The sequence below is a fragment of the Enoplosus armatus genome, chromosome 2, assembly GCF_043641665.1.
Source record: "Enoplosus armatus isolate fEnoArm2 chromosome 2, fEnoArm2.hap1, whole genome shotgun sequence".
NCBI lineage: Eukaryota > Metazoa > Chordata > Actinopteri > Centrarchiformes > Enoplosidae > Enoplosus > Enoplosus armatus.
This window is the reverse complement of record NC_092181.1, coordinates 4229240-4241521: the sequence shown is the minus strand read 5'-3', so window position 1 is coordinate 4241521 and position 12282 is coordinate 4229240. Positions and strand designations below refer to the sequence as shown.

At 42.3% G+C, this 12282-nt stretch overlaps 1 protein-coding gene across 1 annotated transcript in view; it reads right to left on the bottom strand.

Annotated features, from left to right (window-relative positions):
* rgs12b (regulator of G protein signaling 12b) overlaps positions 1-12282 on the bottom strand; it is a 39865-nt gene that overhangs the window by 21870 nt on the left and 5713 nt on the right. The window contains exon 4 of the mRNA XM_070915054.1: positions 10655-10774. Coding sequence (XP_070771155.1) covers positions 10655-10774 — 120 coding nt within the window. The remainder of the gene's footprint in view (positions 1-10654; positions 10775-12282) is intronic.

Genomic DNA, 12282 nt, shown 5'->3' with positions numbered 1-12282 from the left:
ACACAGGAGGAAACCCACTGACTGCTCAATCTACATATCTGAACCACACCAACACACACAAAAACACTTGCACACACACACACATATAAGTGCGCTGACGCTTCTTCGGGAGCTATCTAGGGCAGGAAATTAATGCTGACTTGGATGGAGCCATGCCTCAGCACGTCTGTCACACACTCACGCACAGACACACACCTGAGAATTAGCCTCAACTATCTTCTAAAGTTGCAGTAAGTAAATATACTGTATCTCCCTATTTCGCTCTTACTACATTATGTACCTCTCCCTCTCTTTCTCACACACTCCTCCACACACTTTAGCTGACAGACTGACTAGGAAGTTCCATTCTCTCGCAGACACACACACACACACGGCTCCGTTTCCATAGTGACACGCCCCCATTGGGCAGCAGTTACAGAGAAGGGGAGGGAACAAAGGTCAGTCTGCCAATCACACTGCAGCACAGCCCTTACCTCTCCACCCTCCTCCTCCTACTCCTCCCTGTTCAAATCACAGTTAGGCAGGTTTAGGTACAATCAAATTCAACTGTCGGATGTTTTCTAGTGATTTCAGAAATGAATTGTCTTCCTTGCTTCATGTATAATAAGCAGAGGGATAGGAGACGAGGAGACAGAGTGAAAGTGTGAAGAGGAAGGAGAGAAAGAGTTTATTCCCTAGCGCCCACTAAAAAAAAAAGATTAATGAAATTTCTGCATGTTTGTTAAAAGGTCAACTGATACAAACAAAAGGCACTTCACAGCACAGAGCAGCCTTCTTTAACACACGCACACACTCTCTCTCTCTCTCACACACACACACACACACACACACACACACACACTCTCTCTCTCTCTCTCTCACACACACACACACACACACACACAAAGGCTGCAATTGAATTTGTGCATATGGCCTTGAGCCCACACCTTGCTCCCCCTAATTTCCTGTTTTGGCAAAAAAGAATAAAGAGTTTCTGTGACACCTTCTCCTATACCTCCACAGTCTGTCTTTTTGATGCCACTGTCTCTGTCCGTGATGACTCACAGGTGTTTACTGTACAGTGATAGGAAAACACATACAATAAAAATATCCGTTTTGAGCTTGTCTGAGTCCAGCAGATAGGCCTAGTAGCTGACTCTGAGCTGCACTCTGGGGTAGTAGTTTGTGGATGTTCGATTACAAATATTCTATTTCATAGATAAACATTTCCATAGCACTGTTTTATGTGTGGAAGACTTCCCATAAAAATATTATCTTCCTTACAAACAACAACAAACGGTTGTGTTTCCACTTGTTTTTACTCTCTGAACTGGACTTGTATGACTGCCAGACTCTAAAGCTGTGGTGAATCGAAATGTTTTACATATCAAATAGTCCAGTTATTGAAAACTGCCCTTTTATCTGGGTTTATTTAGGGACCATTGCCTCGTAGGATGTGGCACCACCCAGAAGAATCAAAAACATTAAAGAGCTTAGCTGCACCCTCTAAAAACATAAGAAAACCAGTAAACATTAAGAGCTACGTGAGTTGTGTCCACTACAATTTTATCCCCATTATTGGGGATTGGGGACATAATGAAAAAGTGTCTCTATGAAGACTTGGCCCAAAACAGGACATTTTCACTGCCCCCTTTTCAGCACCACAAGTGCCATGGAGGCCATAGAGCTCAAAACGCAGTGCCATATTGTTGTGAAAGTTAATGTTAACCGTCCACGTCCCCGTATCATAGCAACATCAGCGATGGCTCCAGCTCTAAGACCCCCCCCCCCACTACCACCACACATACACACACTGAGGCTGAAGGCGCTGCCAAAGGCCTAATTACCAGCTTCTAATGCTAAAGAGGCAGCCCAGTGGACCCCTAATTTTGAAAATTTTCAAGTTTGCCTGGTTCAGCTCATTAAATCAAATGCACCTCAAAAGCCAGTAAGGCTGCATAGTTCAAACTTTGCATACTCTATTTTATAAACAGCTCACTGGTCTTTCACACATCTTTGACAGGCCAGCAAGAACAATGAATGGTGTATGAGTAACCTGTGCTCAAGTTCAGTCCGAAACATATCTGTAAACGGAGGGGAAGAGAGAAGTACCGGGCAGCACACAGGATAAGAGGGATATGACAAAGTTTAAGTTGGCTAAGTCCACATCCTGATGAGAGAAGAGAAGAGAGGAGAGGAGGAGAAAAGAGAAGAGATTTCTCATGTCTCACTCCTCTCTTTAGCCTAATTCCTGTGGTCTAGCCAAGCAGCTCTGTTTCCTTTGTGTGTGTGTGTGTGAGTGTGTATACGTGTTCACATGTATGTGATCATGGTCTTTTCTCGGGCAGTTGAAACATAAAAGCGAAAAATTCTCTTCTGCAGATCAGATGACAGTGACACAGAAACGCTCTTGTGTGTACTCACACACATGCAGTGCACATGTTAAAAGTTAATACGGAGTGCATGTTATGCCTCCAGAGTAAAGTCACATGTCTGTAACACTGCTTTAAGCAAACCACATATATTTACATGGCTAAAAGACACATGGTTAGCTAGCCACGTATATTCACAACGTGTTCACTATACTATACTTGTCAGCCTCTGGGCTATCACGTCCTTGTTGGTTATGTCTAACTTGTGACAGCTTTTTGTCTTTGTAGACGCCATTTGGCTTACTCAGTGAATTAGATACCCGACACATGCAGGTGCTTCATTACATTGCTACATAAATCATGTAAATCCAACATTGCCATAAAGTAGACCACTGATTGCAACACTGCCCACCATGGACTAACACAACCAGAAATAAAAGGGTTAGAAAAAGTTTGGTAAAAATATGAGAGAGACAAGGTAAGCAACGCAGGAGGAATCAACAGGTGGTTTTCCTTAATGGTTTAACCAACAGTTAAGTAACAAACACATGAAAATGAAGCTTGCATTAGCTCACTTCCAAACCATCTCTGTAAAAAGAATCATATTTTTTCCTGCAGAGACGAGTTCATCTCTGTTTCTCTTTTTCTCTGCCTTGCACACAAGCATGGTAATTCAACAAAACTCAATATTGCCCTCTGCTGTCATGACGGAGGTGAGGCACTCAACGGAGCACAGCAGGAAAAAAACATATGGCTTCTTCAGATCATTTTCTTTTACTGCTACAGCACCAGTATTCAGTGTGAGACGGTGAATCAATGATGAGTTTGACGATCAGCCTTATCAAAGATCCATACTGTGTGTTAGCATTAATAGCTAATGGGGCTGGACAGGCCACCAGCAGACCTTACTAGCAACAACAACAACACACACACACACACACACACACACACCCCTGTAATTATATTTAAAAAGTCAACATACATTTGCCACCATTAACTCAGGCAGTGACTACCCGGCCTCTTTGTGTGCTTGAAAGCTCACTGATTTAACAGTGGCTGTCAGATCTCCATTAAAGATGACACATACTGCTAGTTGATATTCAACTCAACATGACTCGCATGTGTTGGTGCCTTTTAAAACTTGTGACTTACGGCAGTTGCTGGTGCATCAGTCACACAAACTGCGAAATTATGCAAAAAGGAAAGAGGAGATATCTTGAAAATCATGATGACTCATGTCAAACAGGAAAACTGCATCAGTAAAGAGGGACGGTGGTCTCAGCTAGACCTTCAGACTGAGTGAAAGACACTTGACAGGATATTTGCCTATAAAACTACAGCCTCAAACTGGTAAGCCTTTTCTTGTATTTTGTCTACACTGTGTATCTGAGAGTCAATTTAATACACAGCCTTGCGACTGACTTATCACATGACGCTGTCTGATTGTGCTGATGTGGTAAACTGCACCCATCTGGCACTTGATGACGATAAAAAGAAGCACTTGTGTTTATCTGAAATTGGAGCTACGTCTGATATGACTCCTGGCCTCCTGAGGTGTTTCATGTACAGGAGCAGCGTTGATCCTGTCTCATCATCTGATTTTCCTTCCCCAACACACTCTGCTCCCAGGGGATATCACGAGGAACACACAATCACACACACACACACACAACCTCGCAGTGAGAATACACACACACATAGAAGAAGAAATGTGTGTGCAGGTCCGATTGTGTGCTTATTCACTTTTTTGGTATGTGAATGTGTGTGTGTGTGTGTGTGTGTGTGTGTGTGTGTGTGTGTGTGTGTGTGTGTTGGGTCAGAGGGCTTGCAGGCCACTCTTTTCTCACTGCTGTGTTTAGTGAAATAATGTCCTGTGCTGCTTTCCACCAGAGTGTCAAAACCCCCTCACTCAAAATTGCATATGTACATCAACACACACACTCATACACAACTATTGACCTATTACACATGAATACAATATTGTGGACACCATGACCTCATTGCATATATCACTTTACATATCGATCCACATAGAGCCACAGATATTTATATTAGTATTTTCACATAGTAATTACAGATACACTAACCACCTGGCGTAGTGATATTTCAATAGGAGATCACATTACCACATCAGACAAACAATTTCTTCAAAATACTGCTCCTTAAGACCCATGGAACACAAATAAACACAGTTTCTTAAACTGATCTAATGGACTGAACCAAAGAATCAACAGGTTTCCATGGTGATTGGCTGGCACAGGTCACATGATCTGTCGTTCCAGAGACAGGCCTCTCAACTAAAGTTTCAGGACATTTCATTTGTTTTAACCTAAATTAATATGTATTGGATGACTAGCATGAATTGAGAGCTGCACAAGCACAAGAGAAAAACAGAACACTGACGTTAAAGAGGAGGTTAAGTTAAGCTGTTTATACATGTCAGGCTTCACAATCAGCAGCAAGAGTTTGATCAGGTTTTATATTCAAGCTGACAAGAAATCCATTTGTTCGTTGTAACTTATGTCATCTGCTCCAGCAGTGTTGATCTAAAACAGTCAGTAACACAGCCGGCATGCTATATGTGATAGAAGCAAGGGGGACACCAGTGGGATCAAATATGGGCTGCATCAAATATAGGGAGAGAAAACACACACACATGCACACACAGCTCGTTTACTCACTGGATCAGCGGCCGTTTCAGAATCAACACTTAAAGTTTGCTGCTCCATGAAGGAAGAGACAAGTAATCCTCAGCACCTTCCCTGAGACCTTCCCTCAGTACACATTGTCATCAGCTGTTGAATGTGTGTGTGTGTGTGTGTGTGTGTGTGTGTGTGTGTGTGTGTGTGTGTGTGTGTGTGTGTGTGCGTGTATGTGTGTGTGCGCGCAGAGAGAGACGAAGCAGCAAAGCTTGATAGCTTGATAGCTTTCAAATGTCCAAACCGCTACAGAATGTTGCCGTCGCTAGATTCCCCTTCCCTCCTGCCCTGTCTCTCATCCTCCCCCTCCTCCTCCCTCTCTATCGTCTCCCTCGCCCTGCCCCTCTGCTCTCCCCCTCCTCTTTCTCTGCTTTTCCACCCACCCTCGCATAATTTCTATTCCACCCACACTGCTGTGGGCTGAGAGACGCACACATACACACACTCAGACAAATGCGGGGGCACGGCTGCAGAGGGAGACCCCCTTGCCATTAAGGAACACACACCCACACATAAAATCAGCTCTGAGTTGAATGTGCGATGCTCAGTGCTCCTCTGTCATCTGCTTAGTATGCGCCATGCATGTTTGGAGCACGGAGAGTAAACTGACATTCATGATGGGGGGGCGCTGAGAGGCGACAGAGCAGACAGGAAGATATGTGGAGAAGACAGGCACATCTTCCCGTTGACAGCAAGGATTGATATCTGTAGCAATGGCTGGGCTGTGTACAACTGAACTAAGAAGTAGCTGCATTCCTCAACATGCCTTGACACACAGTGGAGGTACTCACCCTAACACCCCCCTCCCACACACACACCCCTCCTGCCCGTCCAGCACTTGGCCCAGGGGTGAGGACAGCGGGTGAAGCACTCATACTCAGCACTGATAAGTAACCAAGAGAGCATTACACAGACAGCAGACAACCACATTCAATGCCAAACCACAGGAACACAATGTTTTTCACAATATTTCAGAATGTCTTTGAAACAGCTTTGGACAGTGTTCTGAAGTACCGTCAAGATATCCAGGTCCTGTTTTCACATGATAATGTACAGTAACTAGGAGTTCTGGACAACAACAGACAGAAGTTTCATTCATGTGTCCATTTCACTTATTCCCAGCACTATATTTACACTAGTTTTCAATATTGATATAGGCCATGTGTAAAAAGCATGTCGGATGAGATATAAAAGTTTATTTGTCATGGTAAGTGCTACTCAGCCTGTAAAAACAGTTGTATAATGCCTTCTGTGGCTACAGAGGGAGCTTTCTTAAGTCTGAAAAAATATGATGTTGTCATCAGGGTTGTTATCTTGGGTTGGGAAGAAGGTTGGGAAAGGAGAGGGCAATAAATAGGTCCAGCGCTTTTGAAGCTTTACTCATATCCAGACTTAAATTCAGGATATCTCAGCCTCTGCTGCTTCGATATGACACATTTCTCACATGTCCCCAAACTTTTAGGAAGTGTAGTACTAAATTGTTAGTGTGCCCCTTTAATACACGAAATTCTATCAGGGTTTGCTTTGGTCACCACCATCATTTTAAGCCCAGTCCTTGACTTGTTAATAATCATCAATTATAACTTAATTATATATTATCAATTATAAACTTTAATTCGAATATAGTTATTTTGACAAAAAGAAAAACCCTTAACTCAAGACCAACTTACTAGCTTTTTCCAGATGCTATTCCAGTGTAAGTGATGCTTTCCAAAGTTTAACCCAAGTTGGTACGGGGCTACAGCAGTCACATTAAGCGAGTATTTTTCAAAGTCAGTCACAATTTACTCTTTTTATCATTTTGTCCCCCATCGGGAAGATAAAATAAGATAATCCTTTATTAATCCCTCAGCAGGGAAGTTTGCATTGTTCCAGCAGCATACAGGATAGTACAATAGAGACATAAGTAGAGAATCAAGATATAATAAATAAAAACAATAAAGACTGTTATAAAAAAGCTACTAAAACTAAAAAACTGAAATTTACAAATTTACAAATTCACAGAAAAGGGATCTGTTAACAGTTAAAAACAAGCATGCACATATAAACACATAGGCACACACACAGGGTCACATCTATATAGTTGGTGTTTTAGATAAATTAGGTAGTAACTGCCTTGCTTTGACGTGTAAAAATTATGTAAAATTACTCAAGTGTTAGTAATGTTATGCCCAGCAAAAAAGACAAACTGCACAGTTGGCAGAAGAGACAAATTCTTCCATTAAAGTATAATTCTGTTGATTCTGTGTAGAAAGTATTTCATAGCTTCCTTCTTTGTGGGCTGAATGGATTCGTTCTATGACATTGTTTTAATAAAGATGAAGTACTAGAAGAAGAAGATAAGTCAACAATGTCATCCAACACAGAAGTAATTGGAGACCATCTTGTGATGGGATCACACCAACCGTGATGCCCGTCAACATGTTGACTTTCCAACCCATGAGTACTCAGTAGTCATTACTATATTATTACATGAGTACTCAGTATTCATGGGTCGGACCACACCCACATACTAACATACTGGGCTACAGTGATCCACCACTTATGGGCCAGTGGCCATGGTTGTGATGCTATCACATTGATAAAATCTGTCCACAGCGAGGACAGACGGACAGACAGACATAGAAACACCACACACACTCACACAGTGAAAACATTTACAGCCGGCAGGAAATGATCGAACGTCTTTCACTATACATGAAATGCAGCTTTTGTCTTCCGCAATACGTCCAGTAAGTGCATCATTTCCTGTGAATCAGTGTGTTTGGGTACACAGTTGGAATCCCACACGGGGAATGCAGAATCTGCCACCAACATCCCAAACTACTGTATTGAGAGACAATTACAGAATGCACATACTTTGAATAGCTATTGTTGATAAGATTACAACTGATCATTTATATCTTATATCTTATTACGTACTGTGTGTAGGCAGCCCATAAGTGGCTAGAGTCAACCCTTTTCCCAGAAAATATTCTGTTTATTTATTATTTAATAAACAATTTTCAAGTCATGTCTGCTGTAATTTTTTATGTGCATCCATCCCCACAATGCCACACAACTTGGCATACAACCTTCCTCATCGCTGTGCTGCAGAGATCTTGTTAGAATTGTTTCTCCCACCAACACTTGAGCTCCACTAGAGATAAATTTCATCTTCCTCCACCTATCATTATGTTGCAGCTCATGGAAGAAACAGCAGCAATCAGCCTTGCAATCAGCCTATTGTATGCATTGTTTGGTACTTATATTCGTGCACTCAACCTCTGAATGATTATTTGAGCCTGTTTTCATTTGGCAGTCTTACTTTAGTAAATAGCTTACACAGGCGGGGCCCACAGGCACCTTGCTGTTCAGATTTCAACCTTCAGGGACCACTTGAGAATCGTTTGTGTGTGTGCTTTGAAATGGTTAATTCAGTTGGCTGCATGTGAGGCTGTTTTTTCATCTTGTTGACGGTGGTCTCTAAAATAGCTTTATGTGGTTTTAAACATTAGTACGTTCAAACAAAGCTCTGCATGTATTTTTTTTCTTGTGTAAAGTTTCTTTACCACAAACAGCTGGAAGAGAGCAGATGTGTCCTTGGTTAAGCTCTACAATCAGAACCATCACAAGATAAGCCTCAAGCTCTGGCAGACATGCACACATACATGCAGTATTGTGCACACACATGCACACTCACACACACTTCAACTACAGCATGAATTCTGAAAGCTGCTGGAAAATCTTAAATGGCACAGCTAACAAGATGGCTGAGAACTGTGTGTGTGCAATCATAGTCCAATCATGCCTATGTGATCGATGTGTTTGTGTGTTACTGACTTAGGGTTAGAGTCGTGTAAGTGTAAGCATGGCTCTTCATGCATATGTGTGTATCAGTCCTGTGTGTGTGTATGTGTGTCTATATACTGTATGTGCTTTTGTGCTGAGGCCTCACTAACGAGGGGAATGTCAGCTTGTTGCTCATCAGAGCTCATTAGAAGTGCAGGCTAACACTTCGAACCCCATTACCCCACACCGCCATCACCACACGAACACACACACACACACACACACACATACCAATCTCTCTCTCCTCCCCCCTCTCACAACACAAAGCCCTCTCTGTTTGTGGACATTACCGCATGTGCAGAAAGAGAAAAAGGCCTAACGACCGGAAGAAAAAGGTAGAATAGAAGGGGGTGGAGGAATAGGGGGTGATGAGGAGAAAGGAAGAGAGAAAGCCTGCCATGGGATGGTCTGGCAATGGGGCAGAGAAAGATCTGTGTGAAACGCAAACAAATGTCTGCAAAAATGCACTGGTGCTTCCGATATCACCACCTGATGAGGAATCCTTTTCGTTATTGTTTGTGTCATGATTAAAAGAAAGTGAATATGACCTATTAGTATAAGTATTGTAATGTGTTTTGTAGAGTGGCGTTAAGTGCCTAGCTAACATTTGGACTACAACATGGATATTATATTATTTTGGGCCCATTCGTTTAAGACGCAACAACTCCAGTTTGAATCCAGACTGGGTCTTTTGTAGCATGTAATTCCCAGTCTCGCTCACTCTCTCCCCATACTTCCTGTCTCTTTCTACTGTGCTGTCCAATAAAGGAAAAATGCCAAAAATGTATATAAAAAATTCCCTACTGAAGCGACAGTGTGGGATCTGCCTATCTGCTCCCAGGGTGCCTCAGTAGCCACTAAACGCCGGAAATATTTAGCTTTCTTCTGATCGCTATCGTACCAAAACTACTGGTATGAATCATGCTCACAGACAGCAGGACTCTGCTTTGGTCTCGCCAACCGTCACACACACACACACACACATACAAGCAGGCCATGATGAGAATAACACTTAGTATGTTCCACTTTAGTTTAACTTTAATGTACAGTATTATCCTGTAGCCAGTTAGGGGGCTGTTTTTTCACTCACTTTAAGATAAAAAAGCTGACAAAAATAGCTGCTGGAAATGGAATGTCATATATTTAAATCTCAACACAATTAAGATGAATATAACCTTCTGCAAACCTAGGCCTTGCCTCAAGGGCATTTACAGTGGTAGCCATGATAATAGTCTATTGTATCCTTCCTGCCTGAGTACTACAGCAGCCGCTACAGACTTTCTCTTTACAGAACGTTGGAGAACTAAATAGGCATATTGTTTGGCAAAACTCATGGCTCTCAAATGACTGGATACCAGGTAATTTCTTGCAGCTAAAAGGAAGTCTAATTCTTGCAACAGTGTAGCCATACTGCACCCAGTCAGCAGAATATGCAAAACGTCTACACCTAAATGTATGGCTGCATATATCAAACAGTAACCTCAGTTAATGTTAAATAATTCCCTGCTATCAAAGCTGTATGTAAATCCATAAATACCAGCCTGTAAATGTCTCTTGGCTTTTTCTATACGCTGGCTCTATCCACAACTGTGTGTATGTTGCCACGGTGATGTGAGAAGAGGGTTTGACGTGTCATGTGAGGATGTATGATGCGCATGTGCTGCTATTATTAGAGATGGGTGGTGCATGTGTGGCTCAAATGTGACAATAACACAGCGGCAGATGTAAGTACTGTACATGTGTGCTAACATGTGTGCATGCATAAGCTCCTACCTCCAGGTCATCCAGAGAGCGGGCCAGGCTGAGACGTTTGGAGCGTCCAAAGGAGCGTCTGGCTGAGGAGCGCTGGGGGAGAGGAGGGAAGCCCATTGTCAGACCACGGAACCGACCACCCTGAGGAGAGAAAATATACAAATGCTCAGTTCACATGCTATATGTAATGTATATACAGACAGGGGTGGCAGTAGCCTTAAAGTCAGAGAAGCAAGCTGGTGATGAGGTTGCTGGTTCTAATCCCTGGACCAGATGAGAAAGGTTTGTGGTAGTGTCTGGACTGTGGACTGTGTGAAATAACAGGCGGTAGCCAAGGTCTTGAGTGTATTTATTTATGTGGATGTGGAGGTAATGTCAATTTATCCACACAGGTTTTACACCAGAACTTCCCATGGGATAATAATATTGTTATTTTTAGCACTATCCAAACCTAAATTATCAACAATATGATCCAATCCAAAGCGATTTTGATAAATAGAACGTAAATAAACAGCATGCCACTATTTGTCACACCCTACGACTGGTGCCTGTGAGTGTGTGTGTGTGTGTGTGTGTGTGTGTGTGTGTGTGTGTGTGTGTGTGTGTGTGTGTGGTGGAGCAGGTATTATAGAAAATGTAATGTCTACGTGTCAATTAAATAAAGCCACAACATGACATGTAGACAATCTTACATGAAAGCTTACATGAAGAGACTGACGGGAGCCGGGAGCTTACACATGCATGTCTTTTTAAGATGGATTTCTTTTTTTCCACTTAAATGTTAAATTCCTCATGTTAGATGCAGGCATGTACAGTCCTGTGATTTTGCCTGCAGAACCAAATAGTACTTTAGTCAACCCCTCAGCCACAGCCATAACACAGAGACACACACTGACACACAAACAGAATGGACATTATAACAACAACACTTGTATCTGTATCTGTGTGCTCTTGCATTGGATTGCATTATATAGTTCCGGTGGTTTTATTACTGTATTTACTTAATGTACTTCCATTTAATAGTAACGGTATATACAAAAGAATATTCCAGATGGTTAACAATTTTCGTAAGGACTACTGCAGTGGAAACCCACAAACTGGAATGAAGTTATAACTGGCCAGCTGTTACACAATGCCATAAACTGCTGCCTAAAATGAGCACATGAGAAAATTAGTCATAGGGTCATCAAGATTTATTGTCCAAAGCCATCTGACAATGATGTAACCGCATGGAGTAGTGCTGTAAACCAAAAGAGGAGCAGAAGCTTAGTCTAGCGTTGCCTTCACGAGTCTACAATTAGCCTTTTAACAACTGCTGTCCTTTCCTTTCAACTGTAAAGAACAACAGAAATATTTGGCTTCTTTCTCTCCTCTCATAAAACTGTAGGACTGTAGGAGAGAGCGTATATCAGCGGACCCCAGCTGACTAATGAGCAATTAATCAATGCTGACAGGCTCCAGAGGCCAAACTGTGACACATGTTGAATCTGACTGGCTGATTAGGAGCAGGTCTTGTCGGCATTTCATCAGGAGATGACCAGTGGTGTTGCCTGGATACTGAGTCAACCCTGCGTCTGTGTGAATGTGTGTGTGTGTGTATGTCAGATAACACAGATTTGAACACTCAATTACGTATGTGGACACTCTCA